Source organism: Eucyclogobius newberryi, unplaced genomic scaffold, assembly GCF_026437365.1.
Source record: "Eucyclogobius newberryi isolate DKJ021-1_F unplaced genomic scaffold, fEucNew1.0.hap1 SCAF_15, whole genome shotgun sequence".
Classification (NCBI taxonomy): domain Eukaryota; kingdom Metazoa; phylum Chordata; class Actinopteri; order Gobiiformes; family Gobiidae; genus Eucyclogobius; species Eucyclogobius newberryi.
Window position 1 is genome coordinate 14891473 of NW_027315779.1, and position 23953 is coordinate 14915425.

Below are 23953 nucleotides of genomic sequence, written 5' to 3' on the forward strand. Positions count from 1 at the left end.
CATCAAGCCAAGGACAACGCAGAGCTGCCGCCAAACAGCACATAAAGTTGTACGAAGGGCAGCATGAAGTGGGGCTGCTGTGGGGAGCAAGATTGTGCTCTTGTCATTGTTGTTGTGGAGAATCCTGCACCGGGGATTGTCTCTGTGCCACGCTCTAATCCAATAAACATTGTGATGCTCTCTCACAGCAGCGCGCCACTCTCAACACTGAGGCCCAAAGCCGGCTAAACTACAGACTGATTAAAGCACAGTTTTGGACCAGAGGTACTCAGATGAACACTCCAAGTACAAGCGTAACTGTATAATTTTACACAAGAAAAAAAATTACAGAACTACCCATATAGATTTGTAGAAATAAAAAATAAATCCATGAACTAAACTTAACAATGCACTTTTTTGCAAGATGTATTAAACAGTCCGGACTGTTAACTGTTTTCCACATTATCTGTCCCCAAAGTATATGGATAAGAACAATTGATTAAACTGCATAAGAAGGCACCAATATATAATTTTGGACAATCACAGTTTTTATATCTAGTTACAAAACAATCAGGAACATTTGGGGAAAAGAAGAAAAAAGTAGCCGCATTGGCTCTTGGATAAAGGGTAAAAGTATGTTCAAAACCCACTATAAACAATCATAAAAACCAGCAGAGCGGACACATACGACAAATGGCACCATAAAAGTAATCTATATTAAATCAACAATCCAATCTCAATTTATGAACCCCACTTGATCCAAATAAGCTGCTATGGATAATCATTTTCTGAAATGCCAACATTTCCATCATTCCAATATACTAAACCAATTGCCTCTAATAACAAACTGTACACAAGGGCCTAAACCAGCAAAAAGCCTGCATCTTATTAAATGCATGCTGTATTTTTTCTCCTCCAGCATTCATGTTCAATACAGTCATATACTAAAGACACTGCACATCTATTTTTGCCCGAGGTGTCACTGCCCAATTTGAAAAAGCAGGTGTGCGCTGGGCCACTGTGATTTATCATGTGTGCTGCTGCCCTCTCACAACACACTGCAGCCGTTCGCACAGAGATGGATGTCTTCCTCTGACAGTGCTAAACAAATGTTCCTCGTCAATCTTTGTTTCCACTCTCCGACCTCGTTAAAAACAAGTCTATTTCAATTACAGTTGGTTAAAGGTTGCAGATAATCAGATGTATGTCTTTCCCCTTGTTAAACGTTAGCTAAATGTTGTCTTGAAGGTTTAGAAGCGCCAAAGGGGTGTCATGATCCTCCATCTCAGTGGTTCCCTACCGTTTTATAGTAACCCCAAAATGATGTACCTTCTATATCATGTACTGGGTTTCTTTGTCATTTAAATGTCTTTTATAGTATATTGCCATTAATACCTTTATATTTTCAAAGAACATTAAATAGCCCATTACTATTCAGTTCTACCTTTCTTTTAAGATCTGAAATCATTCCAAGTGGCAAGTGCTCGTAAACAGAGCTCCAAGTAACAACACATTTTCTTGCGTAGATAAAGAATTAAAGTTATTCTAAGACAAAACAATGGATTCTTGCCACGGACACTTAAAATAAGTGTCCAAATTCATCCAAATAGTATTATTCCAGATAATGTAAAACTGTTGACGTGACACTTTTTAATCTACTTCAATTGAATACAAAGAGCATCCAAGTCCAAGGCCTTGATAAAGTGGAGCAAAGGACAGACCATTAGGAGGCAGAGGATTTGATGTTTTCATTTTGCCGTTCTGCTGACATCTTTCATTATCATTGCATATAATCTATGTTGTAACACAACACAGCCCTAGTTCCAAAATGTCACTTCCCTAATTTAAACCCTGCTTTTGCCCATCAATAATAAAGCCACAGGTATGAAGCACAACAAAGACTTTCTTCTGTAGAGCGGAGTCTCTGAGGATAACGCAAAGAGCCTGTGTCAGTGTTTGTTCACCTGATTCTGTCAAAAAGCTAATGGTTTTCCCCTTTTGGGTTACTCCATATAAACAGTACAAGGCAGTTATTTTTATACAGAAATGCTCAGTACTGCAGCACTACTACACGCTGACTGGAGCACAATCGCCCGCCATTTCAGTGGGTACACTGGCTCTAATCCCTCTAGATGCATTCCGTCCGTTAACCACTGAAGTTTGACCTACAGTACGAGGAAAAGACATTTGCACTATGTAACTTTATTTCTCCCCTCTCCAAGAAGATGTTATTGCTTAGCCCAGTACATGTTCCACAGTATGGTTGTTAGACTTCTGTTTCCGCGGCGTTACAAGTCAGGGCTGGCAAAAAGTACTGGATGCAGGATAAGATGAATGACTTACTGTGGAACATTCGAGGCAAAGCAGAAACAGACCATGCACTACAAATGCTACATAGTGCACCTTTCAGCTACTTGTGACTGATCTGAACACTTCAAACTGACTCATATTTGCACAACCATCTCCATGATTTAAGAAGAATGGTCCATAAAAAGAGAAAGTATCCAGTGAGTGGCAGTTTTGTGTTGCAATAACATTTTAGAACGGATATGCGCAGACCACTTTATACCTAATGATATAGCTAATAAAATGACCAGTCAAGCCATTTCAAAGCCACCTTTAAAATGAATGACTGCGGCCTTTAGATCAATCAGGTTGACAGCGGAGGTCATGACACCCCAAATAAATGCGGAGGAAAAAAGGAGCTTTTTAAAAACTCAATCAGCATTATTGCCTTTGTGATGTGCAGTAGGAATGTTCTCCATAATGCGCACCACCCACTCGCTCTGCAGACCTCTCCAGTCACCTTGAGCTCTCTGATTAGCCACACAAAGAGAGTATCCAGCACATTAAGCGCTTTTCGTTGACCCCCTTGACCAGTGATAGTCGATTTTATTTTATTTTCTATTTTTTTTGTCCTTTTCAGCTTTTTAATTTGTTGGATGTCAGAACTGCAGTCCAAACCGACAATCAAAAAATCCCTCAGATCCTGAACACACACAAAGCATCGCGCATGGATGCTGTGGTGTTAGCCTTTATATAAAAAAAGAAAGAAAAAGAAATACATATTGTTTGTTAAAGTACTCATTATGATGCATTGTCTTACCTTCCACTTCCCTTTGGATACCTGCAGAGGGGCATAAAGAAACAGAGGGACATTAAATAAAGCGTAATACATATTCATTACATGTTTGCCATATAATTACCATATCTGTGGGCTTCACAATGTACTATGACAAGGTTAGGTAAAATATGAATGCATGGTGAGTCAAGATAAGGCCCGGTGTCAGCGTTATATAATTATACTTTGGCAAATGCAGTGCTAACGGTGGGATGGGCTGTGTAGCTGTATTTAGTACAATAATATGAAGACGTCTATAGTGTTTGTTATATGGGAGTTTTTATTTATTTATAGGAGATCTTCTACTGAAAGTGTTTTTCAGACTTTCTATAAGTGATCTGTTCTTCTGTATCTACATCTTATCTTATCTTACCTGCGTTGCACCAATGAAATTTCCCCATGTGGGACAATAAAGGAATATCTTATCTTATCTTATATGCAGAGTGGTCTTGTGCATATGTTCATTTTGGATGGTGGTAAAAAGGCATCCATCTTCATATGTGTGGGTTATTTATAGCCCAGGCGTCTCCAGTGACTGCACTGGCGGGTAATAGGAAATACACGTAATGCAATACAGTGTCATCTTTTATATGATGCAGGTAGTGTGGTCTGGGAATGTGGATTGCTTCACGCGGTGGATAGGAAGCTTTGGATACTATGGAATTGCATTACTGACAATAAAGGCAGCATATGACAGAGGCAACTTCACTATACTTAAGAAAATACGCTTTGAATGGTGGATTAATAGTGGATTGTTGCTAAATTGACCTTTTGACCTTGACCTTGTGTTGAGTTTGGCAAATCATAACGGATAACCTTTTTTAGCAATTTGTTTTTGCTAATAAAATAAGGACACAATAAAACTGCAGATATTGAAAAGATGGATTTACGGATTAATTTGCTATTTAAAAATATCTTCAAATAAAAGTATAAAGTAGTTATTATGTTGGGGTGGAGACCAGAACATTTCTCTGGCATAGATTTTGGGCTGAGTTTTGTTGTATAAAATGTTTGGGAAAAGGCTGTGAAGATGTCACCTGTCACTCAGAGCTCTGCTGTAAGTACTGCCACATCCAGCTTTGACCTGGATCACTTTAAATGGGTTTTATTGATTTTTCGGCGAAGCGCAGTGCAGTGGCAGCTAATATACGAAGAAACACATATTTGTTGTTATGTTACTTGGACATTGAACAACGGGTGCCTTTACCAAATCAAGACGTGAATGAAAAAGGACTGGAACTGACAACTGGGTACTTTTGATCTTATATTTAGTTTGATCGTGACATAATTACACACATTAAGGACAGCATCATTTACAATCAAAAGGTATGTTTCTGTACCGTTTCGATGGATCTCTGTAACCATAAGCCTTATATAGCACAGCCGCCCTACGGCCTTTAACAAACGGCTTTGTTAACATCACTTAACAGATGCCTGTAGACGTTTCTTCAGTCACATGACTGACATTGATGAAGACATTATTTAAGACAAATGACAGAGAACAAACATGCAGCTCTGGGCCATATGCTCTTACCTTCTTGACAGTACCTCCCCCTGTAGCTGGTGTTGATGCAGTCACACAGCACCTCTCCCTGGCTGACAGAGCACTGTCCCATGTTACTGCAGGGCGAGTGTTCTTCACAGATGTATTCCATATCACTGTGCACCCCCTGGCCATCCAGCAGCACTGGCAGTGCCTCCCCCAGCTTCAGGTTGGCGAGGAATCCCTGGAAACTGGGCTCATATTTGACCGTGCTGGACGTGAGAGCGGAGAGGCGAACGTCCGGAGAGATACCGCCCACGTACAAGTCACTTTCCACCACCATCTCCTTCCTCTTGGACTTGACTTCTGAACTCTTCAGCTCGTTGTCCACCTGTAGCCTGGTCTCCCTGTGGTCCCGGGACAGCAGGACGCGGTGCCAGCGCTGGTCACTGACATGTGTTTCCATGTGGAGGGCGGCTGGCTCGGCACAGTGAATGGTGAAGCGCAACTGCAGCCTTCCATCTGCAATAAGGAGCTCCAAGAAGTCGCAATTACCGCCATCATCCAGATACAACACCAGCGCTTTGCTAATATTAGTTTTGAGGATGAAGCTCAACTCTCCTGTTGTTTTAGCATCCCATTGAGCATAGCGTGTCCACTGTCCAGGACCCCCTTCGTATTTCAGCGCTAATCCTGTTAGCGCCAAACCCGCTAGCAACACTAACTGGAAAGCCATTGTTCTTGCTATAATTCACAGAGTTAAATATAGTCCAGAACCAAATCACCTCACAATATTTTGTAAGTAAGTCTATAGTTCCACAAATCAGTTTTTCTTCTTCAAACTTGAACCACTATCTGGATCTTCTTTGCCATTGTTGAGCAGGAAAGGAGTAAGAGCAGAGCGGGCACATTGCGGAAATGTTACTTTTCTGTGTGAGGGAACAAACCGCACAAATGATTGGCGATACAATGCGCTTCCTCGCCTTCGCTGTCCAGAGTCTTGGCCTCCATCCAGTGCAGCTCTCGTCAGTTCTCCATGGGTTATCTAGGCCCGCAGCCTCAGCACGGCCCGCATTCTTTTCCTCAGCCTCCCAACATCCTGAGACATAAAAGAAGAAGGCGTAATGAATAGCTGGAAAGAACTAGCAACCATCTATTGTACAAAAGATGATAAATAATGAGTGGGAGGCATGTCAAATGGATTACAAAACATTGTGAATAATCAAAAGAAGGAAAATATAGAGATCATATAGATGTTCAGTGAATATGACAGTAATTCCCCTTTGGAAATTAAGGCAAATAGCAGCGGTCCTGTTTGTGCTTTGTTTGGGGTTTGAATCCAATAAGATCCTGCCCAAACCAAAGCGGGTCTCCATCTTGGCGCCCGTCTCCTGTCTTTGTCTCTGCCTCCACGGGAGAGGTGCAATCCTGGCCAGGCTGATGTTGAGTCCCCTAAGCCCCCCGCTCTCCCCTGGGCTTGCACTGAGAGGCTCCAGCACAACAACACATGCAGCAGGCCAGAGGCGACCGGCGATGAAAGGAAAAGGTTTGTATCGGAGACAAGCAAACAACAAGGAGAGGGAGATGTGAGAACAAAAGGGTGTGCCTCACAGACCGGCACGACACAGCAGAGCTTTACACTGAGCTATGGATCAAATCTGGCTCTCTATTCAATTACACAAAAAACAATTACTGGATTTCCTTTGAGCATGTAATGATAAATAGAAGATATTTACTCGGGGTCTGCGTTGTCTGATTGGTGATGATACACAGTAGACTGGTGAAAACCCTGTGTGCATTCAATAATCCTATAACTTTAATTGTAGTTGAGGCTGGTAAAGCTCTGATGTACATACGATCTGATGATGATGCAACCCTAAATGAAAAACATAAAGTCCGGCCATGGTTCTATTAAAATAGCAACCTCAAATGTATTTCCAAAATCACATACAGTTGTCAACTGTCATGTCAGTGTTAAATCACACTGGTGTTTTCCAGAATCCATCAAATAGAAAAGAGCAGAGTAGGCGGGTGACCAAAACAATAGCCAATATTACAATAGATTTGAAGCCTGAATGCTAAAAATGAAAAGGATATTGCCATGATTCAATCATCAATCTGGGTTTGAAAGCTACATACCGAGAAATGTTTCTATCGGTACTTTAGTTTTTAAAGTGCTCTAAAGTCTAAAAGCTTCCACAGAGAATGCAAAATAGTGAGAATAATTTTCAGTCCCAAAGCTCCATGAAGCACAATGTACTTAGCAGAGGTTTAAAAATAATTTTCAGTTCGAGTAGCAAACTAAATTGTGCCATGGTGTTCATAGACCTCATACATTTCATGCATGTTTGGCCCAGTTTCTTGTGTGCTACACTTAGAAGTATAATATGTGTTTCGATCTAAAGGGAATACAGGCTCTCCTCCGGGCTCCCTGCTGACGAGGGGTTGCCTCAGTCGGGGTTATTCACCAAAGTCTGATGTCAAGAGAAGAGTACATAACAGCAGATAAATCAAAGTTTCTGCTCAAAGTAAGCAAGAGCTGCCAGCTCGGGGAAAGTGTCTGATGGAAAAGTTTGTCACGGGAATAGCTGTACCCTAGAAGGTCAAACCCACTGACACTGGATGAGTTGCAATTTGTCAAGTCAGATAGGTCTGAAGATAGTGAATATTCAGTGAGTGTGGCCAAGCATAGACTCTGCTATAAGTGACACAATAAGAAACACAGCATGCAGCCGCAGTATTTATAGAACGGACGCACACCTTCACCCAGTCTAACGCGGTTACACAGCAAGTAGATGATAAACAAACTAAGATTCTCACTTTTATTGTTGAAGCTATGGTGTATTCAAACATTTATGGTGCAACATAAAGTGCATCATTGTGATGATCAGACGGATCAGGCAGCAGCTGTACTTGTGCCAACGCAGCAGCAGTTTACTACCCTGTCGGCCCACACTCGTAAATTACAGCCAGTTAAGGCCTAATGAATGGAGTGTTGGTGTTGGGATGCTCACGTGGGTCTCTTGTGGTGAAGTCCTGGGTTTTATGTTTCATCACCAGCAGCCGCCTCTAGCTTAAAGAAAGGTCCAGGCTCCATCTAAGAGCCCCATTTGTGTAAGTAGTATATGATGCACTGACCAAATGCACAGGTTATGTTTTATTAATGACGTCATCCTCAATTAAGGTGAAGAAAGGGAACATCAGTGACAGAGATTGAAGAATGCCTTCACATCATCATTAGCATCCTCCTTCAATTGGTTCTAGGCTGGTTCTTTGATCACAAAACAAGCTAGTTTTCTTTAAATAAACTAGACAAAAACCAGCCCAGATAGCTGTTTTGTGAGTCAAATATATTGGTTCAAGCCATAAGTCCAGAATAAAAGAACAATAGGAAAAGTTTCTGTTGGTTATTTATATTTAGTTTAATTAGGCTGTAATAAGGCTTAATGAGTTATGCATTTACTCCTTTAAACATCTTGAATACAATATTATGACCTTGGTTGTGCACGGTGCGGTATTTTAACAGCATAAATAGCATATTTACATTAAGTGTTTTAAAATAGTATGTACAATAAGTGGCCACGACTATGATTATGTACAGTGCAGCGTATGGACAGAATAATATATGTATTATTTAACCTTTATTCAAACTGGAGTGGATTCACTAATGTTATGGTTTTTGATGAAGGAACAATGTTATAACCTAAACCTTATTTTATTTCATGGTCAATGAGAATTTATGTTAATATGTCAAATTCCAGATGTAGGAAGAAGCTTTTTGTGCCAATGCTGAAAGATGTGTGAAGAGTGGTGCAAGGACACGCATTAAAACCAGCTGTCTCTGCACACAGCTCGCAAATCTAATAAAACATCTGCCTCACAACCATTAAATTAAATGTAAATTATTTTTGTTCTTCGGAGGGAGAATTGTGCTGAGTCTGGCGTTTTGATTATGGTTTATTTAATTAAATTTACATTAAACATCACAGATTTTGTTGGGAACCGTAGGGACTGGGAATAGTCACAGAGGTGGTTATGTGGGGTGGCAGTGAGCAAAGTAAGTATACATGTTCTCAAAGCATCTATAAAAGGGGCAGTAATCTCTAAAGAAAACAAGGACCGTATTCAGGCAAAACGTATCTCTTAAAAGGGCATTCAAATGAAGCTTTGAAGTGTGCATGACTGGTATTTAAAATTTTCTAATTTTGACTTTATTTGATGTTTTTAAACCTGTTGTACAAATAAATTATAGTTTTACACCAATCGAGAAGGTATTTGTGGAGAAAACTTCCATCGAATCTGTAGAAAATTACCAGCAGTGACAGGAAGTGACATCAGACTAGGATACGCATTCCACTCATTCAAGTGTATGCATCATTTACACAAAGAAACTACTTTTTTGACTCTTTTAATGAACATTGATTCAACAAAATAAAGATGCTCTAATATATTTTTATTTGTCAAAAAACATTTTGACATTAGATGAGTTTTTGCTCAGTGTTTGCTGGTTATTTTATTGTGTGTGATGTCATCAATTACAAACAGGTGGTCAAATTATAAACCTAAAACATGTGCTAATCTGTGATAACATTTCCATAATGTTTAGCTTAATTCCAAATATATTTATCTCAACTGTATTTTAGTTCAATGAGTAGTCCAACCTGTCATAGGCACTTTTAGGAAGACAGAAGCATAACACTGAAGCCTTTGGAGGCAGTGCTCTAGCTTCAAGGCTTTAAAACAGCTGTGAATCAAGCGCTTTTTCCTAATTGTAATTCAAAAGTCATCTGCAGACTGTAATTATTTTGAATGGTATGGTATATTAATGTTGTCTTGTTTTTTGTATCATTGTCATGAATACATTTTTTTTGCAAGTCTTTGCTTAATAAAATGTGACAAGAAAGCTTTGAAATCCAGACATGTTGTTTTTAGCTGGTGCTGTCTCCTCTGCCTCATGTGCACCATCTGAGTAAGTAGTGGTTTGCGTAATTTGGCTTATTGACTTTTAACTAGCATTTCTCTTGTACAACTCAACAACAGCCTGGTAATTATTGGGTATTAGGATGTCAGGAGTCATTTGTAAGTAAAGCAAGTCCCACAATCTCTATCAGTGACTTAAGAATCACTCAAATATAAATTAACAATTTACAACCATAGCACTAATAGGCTCATGTATGTTTTATGGAATGTTTTATTTTAGGAATATTTCTGTTTCCAATAGGTGCTTTCCAATCCACTATATCCAGATATAAAATGTTTTACAAATCAAGTCTGTCTTTATCAAGTGCAGTAATATGCATATACATATATAAAGTAAACACATTCATAATTTAGCTTTATGAATTAACTTCATTATATCTTCTTATATTTGAAAAAAAAGAAAGAAAAAAAAAAAGAAAAGAGAAAAAAAAAAGAAAGCAAGAAAAACAGGACAAAAAGAAAAGGAATAAGAAAAGGTCTGAAGAATATTAATATGTTTTTTTATGATTTAAAATTTTGATGCCTGGTGGGTTGTGGAAGACAACAGTTAGTCTTCAAAAATTGTATGTTATTTTTCTGTTCTGTCTAGATAATGATCAATACATGAATATAGTGACAAAAAGTATTATGTATGAATATGTATTGTAATAGTACCGGAATGGAAAAAAATATGTAGCCCTATGGAACATTGTCAAACCATGACATTAATTATCATTCGAACAATAAAACATAGGTCTTTAGGTCATTTAGGTGGTACTGTGGTCTTATTATGCAATAGCTAAAGACAACACAATGGATTCATTTAGCCAGAGAAATGAACTCAAATATGTGGAACAAGAGCAAATAAAAAAGAAAAATACAAATAGTGACTGAGATGATGTGGAGGCTGTTGCTAAACAAGTGTCATGGTAACAGTGCAGTATTTTTGATCTGTAATTGCTCCTCAGGAAGCTCATGATTATGTCTCCAAAGCCGAGAATCCCATTGACTTTTTACAGACACTAATTACAATCAAACATGTCACAGGTGTGAGACGGGGCCATTAAAACCTCCAGCAGGAGCAGCAGCAGCAGCAGCAAGAGCAGGAGCAGGAGCAGCAGCAGCAGCAAGAGCAGGAGCAGCAGCAGCAGCAGCAGCAGCAGCAAGAGCAGGAGCAGGAGCAGCAGCAGCAGCAGCAAGAGCAGGAGCAGGAGCAGCAGCAGCAGCAAGAGCAGGAGCAGCAGCAGCAGCAGCAGCAAGAGCAGGAGCAGCAGCAGCAGCAGCAGCAGCAGCAAGAGCAGGAGCAGGAGCAGCAGCAGCAGCAGCAGCAGCAGCAGCAGCAGCAAGAGCAAGAGCAGGAGCAGCAGCAGCAGCAAGAGCAGGAGCAGCAGCAGCAGCAGCAGCAGCAGCAAGAGCAGGAGAAGGAGCAGCAGCAGCAGCAGGAGCAGCAAGAGCAAGAGCAGGAGCAGCAGCAGCAGCAGCAAGAGCAGGAGCAGCAGCAGCAGCAGCAGCAAGAGCAAGAGCAGCAGCAGCAGCAGCAGCAGCAGCAGCAGCAGCAGCAGCAGCAAGAGCAGGAGCAGGAGCAGTAGCAGCAGCAGCAGCAAGAGCAGGAGTAGCAGCAGCAAGAGCAGCAGCAACAGCAGCAAGAGCAGGAGCAACAGCAGCAGCAGCAGCAAGAGCAGCAGCAGCAAGAGCAGCAGCAGCAAGACCAGCAGCAGCAGCAGCAGCAGCAAGAGCAGGAGCAGCAGCAGCAAGAGCAGCAGCAGCAAGAGCAGCAGCAACAGCAGCAAGAGCAGCAGCAGCAAGAGCAGCAGCAGCAGCAGCAGCAAGAGGAGCAGCAGCAAGAGCAGCAGCAGCAAGAGAAGCAGCAGCAAGAGCAGCAGCAGCAGCAGCGAGAGCAGCAAGAGCAGCAGCAGCAAGAGCAGGAGCAGCAAGAGCAGGAGCAGCAGCAGCAAGAGCAGCAGCAGCAGCAGCAAGAGCAGCAGCAGCAAGAGCAGCAGCAGCAGCAGTAGCAGCAGCAAGAGCAGGCAAGGCAAGGCAAGGCAAGGCAAGTTTATTTGTAGAGCACATTTCATACACAAGGCAATTCAAAGTGCTTCACAGCAGGAAAAATGCATTCAAATCACAAAGAAATGACAGAAACAGAAATACAATAAAATTAACTAAATAAAAAATTATCAATCCAACTGATTTTCTAAACTAATAAAATCACAAACAAAAGAGAAGAGTGCAAAGAAAAAATCCTTTCAGTCATATGCGCAGCTAAACAAAACTGTTTTTAGCTTAGATTTGAACATTGTCAGAGTAGAAGCCTGTCTCACATCTTCAGGAAGACTGTTCCAGATTTTAGCTGCATAAAACTGAAACGCAGATTCCCCATGTTTTGTCCTGACTCTGGGCACCAGCAGGAGGCCGGTCCCTGAGGTCCTCAGAGTCTGAGATGGTTCATATGGCACTAACATATCCAAGATGTACTTTGGTGCTAGGCCATGGAGAGACTTGTACACAAGCAGAGCTGCTTTAAAGTCTCTTCTCTGAGCCACAGGAGCCAGTGCAGAGACCTGAGAGCAGGACTAATGTGATCATACTTCCTGGTTCTAGTCAGGACCCGAGCAGCAGCGTTCTGGATGTACTGCAGCTGTTTTACAACTCGTTTGGAGAGGCCAGTGAGCAGGCCGTTACAGTAGTCTAATCTACTGGAGACAAACGCATGGATAAGTCTCTCTAAATCTGGTTTTGACACTATATTTTTGATTTTGGCAATGTTTTTTAGATGGTAAAAAGCTGCTGATGTTATTGATTTGACGTGGCTATTAAAGTTCAAGTCTGAGTCCATTATTACCCCCAGATTTCTAATTTGGTTTGTAGGTTTTAGAGCGAGACTCTGGAGGTGACCGCTAACACTTTCCCTTTGTTTCTGTGGGCCAAAAATGATTATTTCAGTCTTGTCTGAGTTCAGCTGGAGAAAGTTGTTTTGCATCCACAAACTGATCTGTTGGATGCAGTGACAGAGTGAATCTACTGGTCCATAGTCACCTGCCGATAGTGAAACATAGATCTGAGTGTCGTCTGCATAATTGTGATAGGACACATTTTCACTGCGTATCAGCTGACCTAACGGCAGCATGTAGAGGTTGAACAGAAGGGGACCCAGGACTGACCCTTGGGGCACTCCACAGGTCAGGGTCATGTGGTCTGAGACACAGCTACCAATTTCAACAAAGTACTTCCTGTCTTCCAGATAGGACCTTAACCAGTTTAGGGCAGTGCCAGTGATGCCCACCCAGTCCTCTAGTCTCTGTAAGAGGATCCCATGATCGACAGTGTCAAAAGCAGCACTCAGATCTAACAGAATTAAGACTGAGGCTTTGCCCGTGTCAGTGTTCAGGCGGATGTCATTTGTCACCTTGACAAGAGCAGTCTCAGTGCTGTGATGAGGTCTAAAACCTGACTGAAAAACATCAAATGAGTTGTTTATTAAGAGGAAATCTGTGAGCTGTTGGTAAACAACCTTTTCAAGGACTTTGCCCAAAAATGGCAGATTAGAGATGGGCCGGTAATGACTCAGTACTGCGGCATCAAGACTGCTCTTCTTTAGGAGAGGCTTTATGACCGCAGTTTTCAAAGACATTGGGAATGTTCCAGATTGAAGCGACATGTTAACTATGTGAGTGAATGATGCTAACAAACTGTTCAGCACAGACTTTAGAAATCTGGTGGGTAACACATCAAGGCAGCATGTAGATGAACTCAGACTGGTGATGATCTCATAGACAGTTTTGTCAGTTACTGGTGCAAAGTGAGTTAGCTCTAAGTGTCTTGGTGGTTTTAGGGTAATTTTTTGCATTGTGGGATTTATAGCATTTTTAATGCCCTGAACTTTGTAATTAAAGAATAATGCAAACTCATTACACTTGGATGTGGAAATGAGTTCTAACGGCAGCTGAGCTGGAGGGTTTGTTAATCTGTTTACTGTGGCAAACAGGACACGCGAGTTGTTACTGCAGCTTCCAATTATTTCAGAAAAATATCTTTCCCTAGTTCTACATAAGATTAGGTTGTACATGTTCAGCTTCTCTTTTTAAATCTCTTTTTGAACCTGGAGCTTTGACTTGCGCCATTTCCGTTCGGCCCTGCGGCACTCCCTTTTCTGTGCCCTGACCGAATCATCATTTCTCCACGGCGCCTTCTGCTTATTTTTAACCATTTTAGCCTTTATAGGGGCGATGGTGTCCAGAAAATTCAAAACACTAGATGTAACAGAGTTCAACAAATCATTTACATTAGAACATGAGACATTTTCAAAGTTTATCATTTCCATAAACAGTGCACCTGTGCCATCACTGCCAGCAGCAGCAGCAGCAGCAGCAGCAGCAGCAGCAAGAGCAGCAGCAGCAAGAGCAGCAAGAGCAGGAGCAGGAGCAGCAGCAGCAGCAGCAGCAGCAGCAGCAGCAAGAGCAGGAGCAGGAGCAGCAGCAGCAGCAGCAGCAGCAGCAGCAGCAGCAGCAAGAGCAGGAGCAGCAGCTTCCTGGAGGAATCAGGACATTCAGATGAGCCTCGCTAGCTCAGACAGAGCCCATGCATATTCATGAGGTCATCTTTCAGCTAAATACTTCAAAAGAAATAGTCTGGTGATTTACTAAGCACAGGTCCCCCTTAAAGTCGAGAGCTCCTGTCCGTGTGACCTGAATGTTTCAATAAATAAAATAAATCAATACACATAATGCCATATAAATAGATGGATTAAATGTAATCTAACTTTGTTTTTAACCTTTTTCAAAACAATACCAACTTTTGAACATATACATTGGGCATATTTTGTATGCACTTTTCTACATTACCATGTGGGGTCACTGGTCTATTTTCTTTTGGAGGGTGTGTCATGTCTCCCTTTGAACTAGTGAATTTGCCCATAATGCACCATGATAGTTTTAGAAGGTAAAAAATAAGAGGATGGATTTGTATTGCTTTTGAATCGACTTAAGATTAAAACTTATTAAACATACAAACTATACTATACCCCGCAAACACAAAAATAAAAATTAAAAACAAGTTAAATAAGTTCAAATTAAATAATAAGTTCCCCCAGCATATTTGTAAACCGTGATAATATGTAACCACCTCCATGTGTAAGCTTTGGTTTATACTGTGACTGCTGCTCTCATATAAAGGTGATATTTCTGCACTTTACAGATCTTACATTTGTCTTATAATCAAACCTAAAAACCTTTAAAGATGCTTTGATACATTTCTGTTGGACTGACATAACATCGTCCGAATATCGTTATCGGGATATTCCCAATATTGCCCGCTACTAATCACAGATCTGTGAAGAGGCTGTGAAGAGGCGAACCCGATCACACTAAGAAAATTGTTTGTTTTTCAAGGTCACTTTATCCATAAAAATACCTGTAACTGTATAAATGTTAAGATATATACATTTAATAGCGTACTGTGGAACATTCCAGGCAAACCAATAGCATCAGGTGGCAAACCCTCCATCGGAACAGTTACATACTGCACTTTTAAACAAACCTTGAAGAAGCTGGACATAACAGAACGCTCCAGAACCACTAAATATATCTTGTGGTAAGTGATTTTAAACAAACCTACTTGAACAACCTTTTCGACATCCCATCTCAGCGCAATCTAGTGAATTCACATAAACAAATATGAATAAATAAGCAGTACAATTGAGTTAAAGGTAGTAAAAAGGATTGTGGGTGAATTGTGCTCCCTTCTCGTGGGGCAGGCCATAGGGTGAGTCAGCTGGCTGTGGCACAAACAGTATGTGACGCCTTTGTGCCTGTGGAGCCGAGCGCCCCAGACGAGGACACTCAGCACTGCGGGGAACACATGTGGTTTGGCTTTGAATTTGTACAGCTGACAGTAAACAACACAGTCATTGTGATACTCGACACGATTTCAATAAAACGCTGGATGATCTTGAAGCACTTCTTAAATTGAATCCACTGAAAGTCTCTTGTGAAACCGTTAAACGCCTTGATACACAAGATTTCCCCTTTTGTTGCTCAACTCAACGCCTCAGTGAAGCATCTTTCCCTTCCGCTGTAGCTACGGTTTACCCAAGCACATCAGATTTCTGCATTTTTACCCAATAGCCCACAGGGTTATTGTTCTCCAGCTGTTTAACTCAAATCTTTTCAGCCATCAATTTTCCTATTAGAGGACCACTGGAGGTTGGCCACCCCCCATTCCTCTAAATGGAGCTTGCGAGACGATGAAAGCAATTCCAAAAGCCTGTAGGAGCAAATGTACGGCAAAGTGCACTCAATATGCACGGCCAATCTGGCAGAGGCGCGGGGCTGCTCTGGGCTGCTCTGGGCCGCAGTGCTAAGTTAAACTTGTGCTGCAGGTAATTGTACACTATGCAGTACTCAGGGATGCTCAGGACAAATACTGCGATTGCCAGGGGACAGGCTGAGTATAGTATGTTTTGAACAGGATAGCGATTCACTCACTTCATTCTGAGTCCTAGCACTCATTCTTTATCTACTCCAAACGGACTCCAAAAAGACTGGGAAGAATGAAAGGAAACTTGTCAACTAGAGGCCTGAGGCAGACTGAACCACCTGGACAATGATTGTTAAGACAGAGAACAGACCGACTCTGACAAAAAGCATTGACTAACATGTTAATTAAACAGGGCAATTTAGATTGAGTGGTTCACTAAACATGCAAAACCTGGAGGGAACGTGAGGAAGCAGTAAAAGTCGACATGCAGAATCCATTGTACTCCAACAGCATTAAAGAACAAATACTATGCATTATTCATTTCTACTGTTGTTTCTTTCTATTGTTATGGCTTTCAAGAACAAAAAAAAAATGTTTCATAAAATTAAACGACCTCCAATGTCTCTAGCTTATCCCAGGCGAGGATTTACTGGCAGCATGGAGAATTACATTGAGTGAAACAATATCGGAAGCAAGCTAACAGGCTAATGTAGCTGAGCAGTGGCTAAGAAATGCTAAGAACAAGTCTGGCGATGATTTATGAACATAAGAACGGGGCAGAAGATTCTTGGAGCCACGTGACAGTAGGGCTGGGCAATATCGTTAGATCAAGTCACCTGAAATCATACATTTTTTGGAAGGGGTTTTGAATCGAGAGGTCCACAGTCGATCCTCTGTCAGTAAAAGCTTTTTTTGGTTTTGAGCAGAGTCACTATACCTCACTATATTTCAGTTGGATTAAAAGCAACCTGAAAGGTGAGGCAAGGCCAAATTATAACATGATTAAAAGCCGATTTTGCATAATAATATGTCTCCTGTGAAACACTGGTGCACTAATATGTGTGCACTTTTTAAATATAATACAGTTTTGGGAAAATCATAAAAATCAGAACTTATCAGCCATGGACTGCTCTGGATTCTAAAAACATTTGTTATGAATATTAAAGAAACATTTCGGTCAATTCCTAGTTAAAATCCCTTTTGCTCTTTGGGTGAGATTCGTATATTCAAAATTCCTTTTGGCAAATAATCCATATATACTTTAGATGAGATGATTATTCCACATGATGTACTCTGGTACTTTTCCGACATTTAAATTCTCTGGAAAGACCAGTTCTTTTCAGACACTCTGAATGAGCAAATGAGCCAGCCTGTTCAACGTTCAATATTTCATCTCAAAATGAGAAGATTTGGGAAGAGTTATTATTCATCAGAGTAGGAGACAATACGTGAAAAACCATTACCCATTTTTAATTAACTAATTTTGGACTTGAGTCAGAACAGAGAGGAGCTTGTCCCACTCACATGAAACTAAGACTTCATAACATAGATCTACAAAGTCAAATGTTTCATGTCACTACACAGTAATATCTTGACTGTGAGAAAGGAACGCTTTACAAGGCAGTTGCCAGAGCAGTTCAGTTAAGGTTTAGAAGAGGCCAAAATCTGAAATCCACGGCTTTTATGAACTTGGATAAAAGTACAGATATTAGGTTTGAATTAATAGAAAGAGTTAATAGAAAGTTACTTATTGCAACTGTTGCAACTAAATGGTTTAGCTAAAACCTTTATTTCTGTATGTACATGTACACACAGTTGTTTAAAGAACGTTCACTACCGACCGAACGAAAGCCTGTTCTGTTGCCTTATTTCACCACACCTTCTGTTGCCTGGTCTGCACATCTCGGCTACATTTTGGCATCTGTTCTTTTCCTGATGGAGCATCTAGCTCAGCACACTGGGACATACCCAACCATAGCAGACTAAAAGAGTGACCAGGAGATTTTCAATGCTCCACCACACCTTTAGTCTGGAGCGTGTCAGCATTTTACCTCCGGAAAACTGTCCACGTTATCATATGCCTGCATAGTGAGGCAGAATGCAGATGCAAACTGCAAAAATCATCAAGCCATTAAAAAGTGGACATTTGTTGAGTTTGCCAGGAAAGTTGTTACTGAACAAGGTGCATTATATCATTATTTGTTTGGCCCATTGCATTTCTAACACAGTATTTAATTGTGTTTTCTCAATACCACAGAACACGTTACGTGGATATAGCGGTGGTCATCCAGAAAGCAGAGTCGTTTGTCTCCGCAGAGAGAGGTGGAAAGTATAAATAGGATATGCACGCAAATATGAGCGAGGGAGACACAGCAGGGGGTTGTCACTCAGGGCCTGATGGAGCCGGGGGGACGGTGAGCAGTTACAAGGACAGCACCGGCCCTCCACCCTGCAGCTTCACACGCACTTCCACGCACACGAAAGAGACACAGAAGGCTGCTCAGCTGTGAGGGAGCGCTCCCACAAGCTGCTCCCCAGTCTGGAGCGCCCAACACACGGGGCACGGGACGATAACAGTGTCGGCCCAGTAATCTGTTGCCCGATGGAAATGGTTCACATGGAATGAGTAATATGTTGGAGATGGGAGATAGTTAAAATCATCCATTTTTAATCCTGGTTTGGAGTTAAGCGGCAGACGCCAGAATAAGGGCTGGGCCAATCAAAAGATCGACAGATCGAGTCATGTGAATGAGCTTATGTTCAAATTATTCTACAATTTGATGTCATAATTTCAGAGGGAGGGCGGGGCCTATATAACTCAATCAGCAATTACATTTTTTTGATGGAATGAATAAACAATGTTGAATTATTATTTCTGCGTGTGTGCATTTGTGTCATGTGTAACTGTGTGTTATCGTGAAGTACTTTTGGCCTCTTGAAAATATATTATTATTATGCCTGTTTGAATAATGCCATCACTTGTTGTTAGAAAAGTCTAAGAACGTTACAATAATTGGTTATTCTAGATAATATACAGAAAAAGTAGAGTTCATATACTGCCACAATCTAAGTACCGTACTGATACCAAAACGATTTGAAAGGTATCCACCCCTACTTTTTATTACTGTGAAAATTATTCTACACCAGTTTGTTTATTCTAACAGATGTTTGTACCAGTTTCTTGTTTCCTGTTGGTGGGCCCAGGAATGACAGAGGATTGCGCCACAAACCCGGACAAAACATCCATTTGTATACTAAATGGGATCTTTACAATGTCACCTGAACACAACCTGTGTAAAAACATCCTTGACAGTTGGCATATTGACCCAACTTTCATTAAAACAAGAAAATGTTCTAGACCTCCTTGTATTAGCTCGCTGCTTGTGAGTCATGAGTGATGCCGTTGTTTAGCTCAATTTCAATGATTTCAAACAAGAAAATCATTAGCTCTGCTCATGTTGTGGCTGGATACTGCAGGTGAACCGTCCATGTGCAGTTCATACCGATAATGAGATCCAACTCTGAACCAGAAAAACATAGATAAAACAAATGACAATTATAAATTCCATTTGCTATTTTTTCCTGTTTCCCATGTGAGTGCCGCATGCTAATTACATGCTGTTGCCTTGAAAACGCAGGCGTGTGTGGGTGGACAAACTAGAAATCCTCATGTTCATATTGCGAGCTCATCGATATGACAATAATTACCGTGTTGTGTGATCCAACTCCAAACAGCCGGTTTCACTATAGAACCAATTGGACAAACAGAGATGGAGCACACAAGTACGTACAGCTCTCCTCAAATCCCTCCCAATGCGCTGCTCCTGCCTCGAGGACACACACAAGAAAGAAAGAAGACAACTAAGGCCCGAAGAGGCATTTAGGTACAGCTTGTTTGTCTATCATCAAAAACCAGATGTGTGCGCAGATGAAAAACACCCAGTTACCAGTGGGGCAGCACATAGACCCAGAGATTTGAAGAAGTCACATTAAAACGATTCATCTTTAACATTAGGCTGTGTCACTCTGTAACTTGAATCTAGAGACGCAAACAACATCTCTGAGCATAAACAGGGCGACTCATTATCTACTCTCAACAAAAGTGTAAAGAAATACTAAAAATCTGGACTACAGTAGCATATGCTAGAGACACTTCAAGACTGATGCCCAAACAATTGAGTTTGTATTGATTTTGGGCTCCTAGTTCAGGGATAATTGCTAGCATGTGTCCTAAATGAAAGGGTAGAAAGAACAATTACAATTTAAATCCAATCAGTTTGAGAGGTAAGAATTAGCAACATGTAAAAGGCCTTCACCTGATTTTTTCACTTAATAAAAAAAGATAGGGCTGAAACGATTGATTGAGTAAATGGAGTAATTTCATTATTATTATTTCATTAAAAAAATTGCCTCAATGATTTGTTTGATTTACATGAATTTAATTAAATCCACATGAATCTGTGGCGCACATGCAGGGAACTACTTGTGGCTGTTGTATTACACGGACCATGTTTCCACGTGGGTCTGGGCAACTACAGCACAACAGAGGAGAGAGCGGTGTACGAGTGTGACTGGACCCAGTGGTTTTGTGGAGGGACAGAAAGTCCACGAAGATGGGGTGAAGACATGGAGGCACTGAGCAGCACATGGAGCTACTGCTGCAAAATGACTCATCTGCAGAGCTACAGCACTCAACACTACATAAGGTAAACCATCACAAGCATCATGAAATAAAAAGTTTTACAAACACGTGTAGATGTTTCTTGTTTTAATTGATGTGACATAAAACACAACTTAATTAATTCATAGCTACAGTAACTCATAACAGTCTAGTGACATTTACCGGTATATATATTCAGAACAATTAAATTGAAAGTTGTGGCAAGCAATTATGAACCCTTATAAACACTAAAAAGCGGTGCCTTTAATTGAATGCAATTCCTGGTCATCATAACATTTTACAAGAATGTTGTAATGTAATGTTCCGATATTTGGTTAATATGGCGAGATCAAGGGCCTGGTCATCACAGATTATTAGGTTCACTAGATTAGAACTTTTCTTGATGTAAATCTGACACTTTCCCATGATCTGTGAGTTAGACATTTAAAAAACCCACCAGTATCATCTAATTAAAACAACATTCAAGCAAGACAAGGTTAATTTGTGTCATTGCACCAAACATTTCATAATGCTCTAGTAATATAAATATAGATGGTTATGCAGAAGAATTAGTGAACTCTATATTGCAGACTGTGTTATTATTTAGCTGGTAATTAAAGTTGGAGTCGTTGGTAATGCATGGCTGCGTCAGTGTTTACCAGCGTTTGTGTTTCCCCAAAGTGAATATGACAAGTGAGACTAATACAAAGAGACGTTTGATAGAGTATAAAAACATAGATGGAAATGTCTCCAATTATTTATACAAATTATTCCGAACTGCTGAGAAATATAATGATTTCCACATTTAGGTATTTTGACAGAATAATGACTCATAAGGATCAGAGTACACAGAGAACAAGTATGTTTGGAAGCAAGAATATTTCTTATCTATCTAAATGTAGTGGTAAAAAAGCATTGATATTCTGAAGCCCTATTTTATATGAGTGTATTACTTTATATTAAAAGGAACAATGAATGCAATAAACATCACTGTAAAACAAATTTCCAACTGCAGCCACATCAGATCTTTTTTTTTTTAAAGTCACTGTTTTGTCTTGAATTTGTGTCATTTGGAAATTTGTGTTGGAAATATTTTAATAAACCATAAATGGACAAAGATAGTGTGTGCAGATGCTTTTTCTTTTCTGACAACTGCACAACTCCATAGAGACATCTTAAATGTTTTTTCAAAGTCTAGTTTCTTAAGCATTATTTGGACGCTCGGGTGAGGCACACAACACATTTCGGGAATATTTGAGAAATGTGGCATTGAGAGGAACGATCCTGACAGCTCTGGCGCGGTTAAACATGTAGAGGAGAGGCGCCTGAATGTGTTGTGGCATTTTAAAGGGAGTTAGATAACAACAATGTGACATCTACTGTTTCAAATATGGGCCCCTGTATTCACTTTGGACATTTGCTTGGATTTATGCTCACTCCAGTTTCACAGATTCAATGTAGAGCCCTGGATATAGTGTATAGCATTATTTTTAACATTTTGCTAAAAGAAGACACAATTGGTGATGATTATTTTTCTAAATGTTCAAATGTCATCATTAAGAGTACACATGGGCACTATCCTTGAGCAGTGTTTGATCGCATAATTTACTCGTTGCTTTGTTTCTTCAACTATCAAACAAGCAACTTTAATACATACGTAGTAGACAAAACTATGAATTTCTATATTGTTTTCTTCTGACAGAGTGTGCCACTAATTGCTAGCGCTAACGGTGCATCGACACACACTAAACGGTGCGCGTCACAGCTCTTAAAAAGGCTTCGGGCGCTTTAAACAGGAGTTTTATCTGCAGATTGAACATTGGCAATTTCTCAGCTCTCAGTATGCAGACTCCATACTCGTGTACTCCGGGGCACAGACTAGTTGATGACATCATAGGGCATAAAGCAGATAATAATAAAAGCCAATGTGAATAGAGGGGGGGGGGAATTATCACGCCTTTCACTGTTTTGAAACGTGAAAAACAGTCAAATCTGTTGTGCCCCAGTACAGATGTATCGCAAAAGCTTCTATTCAGGTGAAAATGAGACCACAGCGCTTTCTCTGTATCTATTTATAGTGTTTTATTTGCCTAGAAGCAGGGAAAGTGCACCGCAGAGACTCGTGAGAAGTGTTTCTAAACTCATGGTGGTGAATATTTAGGATGAATGCATTAGGTTCGGTAAGTGAGCAATACATGTGGACTGCTGTACAGAGATTAAGATTAACTAGTTTCACTTACAGTTTTAATAAAGTAAAAATCAGGTACCGCCTTTTAATGATATTTAAATGTATGCACTATTCAGAAGGAAACATAAAAGTCTGATTAGAAGTGTTTTTTAATTGGAGATTAATCACTAATCAATTGTGAGGAAATGGAAGCTAGTTTTATTCTGCATGTCTGTATTTTGTCTGTTATCAGTTTGAGTCGTCAAATATACTGTATTTTCCGGAAGTCGCATCAGCCAAAAAATGCATAATAGAGAAGAAAAAACTGTTGCACTGTTGCACTGTAGTATGAAATAAGGTTGTAAGTGTAAAAATAACAAATAATATCACATATAAGTCGCACCAGAGTATAAGTATAAGTATAAATATAAGTATGAGTCGCACCCCGGCCAAAACTATGAAAATAGGTGCGACTTACGGTATCTCTTTTTTTCCTTTTGTATGGTGATTTAATAAAACAAAAAAACCAACATATATCACTCTGCACAAACTGCACGACACACATACACACGACTGAAATAATGTTTCCATTCTCAACATTCACAACACACACGGCACGCAGCTTCCACATTAACTTAGAGTGTTTTAGCTCCAGTAAAAAAATCATGCTTATCCTGAGGCAGTATCCATCTTCTTCATAATGCACTGTGCACCAACAGAAAACCGCAGACGACAAGAGCAAAGCAGAAAAAAAGAATTAAGATCAAAAGAGGAGGAGTTAGCTTGACATTTAGCAGTCATAATTAGGCTCGCTAACATCTGTATTGTAGACGCTACGGGCTAATTAACCCCCACCTTTAACAAACATCATGACAATGGAAACAGCCGTGACCTCACTGAAAAGGCATAATAGGTTAGCATAATGACCGCCACAATGCTCAAAAAGGGAACCTACAATAGCAACTCTCCTTTTCAATAAAGTACATGCAATATGGCGTTTGCAATGTACTCCACATCAGCATTTAATTAGGTGCCATCTGATAATGTTAGCTTGATTTTCCGCTACAATTTCTTACAGGTCATTATGGGCTGTGAATATTAGAAAGTACATAATACACCACAAGCTTAAAATAAGGAATACAATGGCAGTACTTCCTTATGGGTGCCACAGTGTGAACCCATTTTGACAAAGCCGCAAATACAATATGTTGTGCTTTTTCCCTCATATCTCACATAGATTTTCTTTCGTTTTTTTGAGACATCTTCTGTGGAATCGCTCATCCTTTTACGATGGAAAAAGCACTCGTCTATAGTGGCTGGTGTGAGGCA

The 23953-nt window shown here is 40.4% G+C and overlaps 1 protein-coding gene across 9 annotated transcripts in view; it reads right to left on the reverse strand.

Moving 5' to 3' along the window:
- LOC140360796 (neurexin-2-like) overlaps positions 1–23953 on the reverse strand; it is a 161355-nt gene that overhangs the window by 113201 nt on the left and 24201 nt on the right. For all 9 annotated transcript variants that reach the window (XM_072446179.1, XM_072446185.1, XM_072446181.1 and 6 more), the window contains exons 2-3: positions 4635–5682; positions 3086–3106 (exon numbers count right to left, since the gene is read on the reverse strand). In XM_072446179.1, the coding sequence (XP_072302280.1) occupies positions 3086–3106; positions 4635–5319 (706 nt within the window). In that variant the 5' untranslated portion in view covers positions 5320–5682. The remainder of the gene's footprint in view (positions 1–3085; positions 3107–4634; positions 5683–23953) is intronic.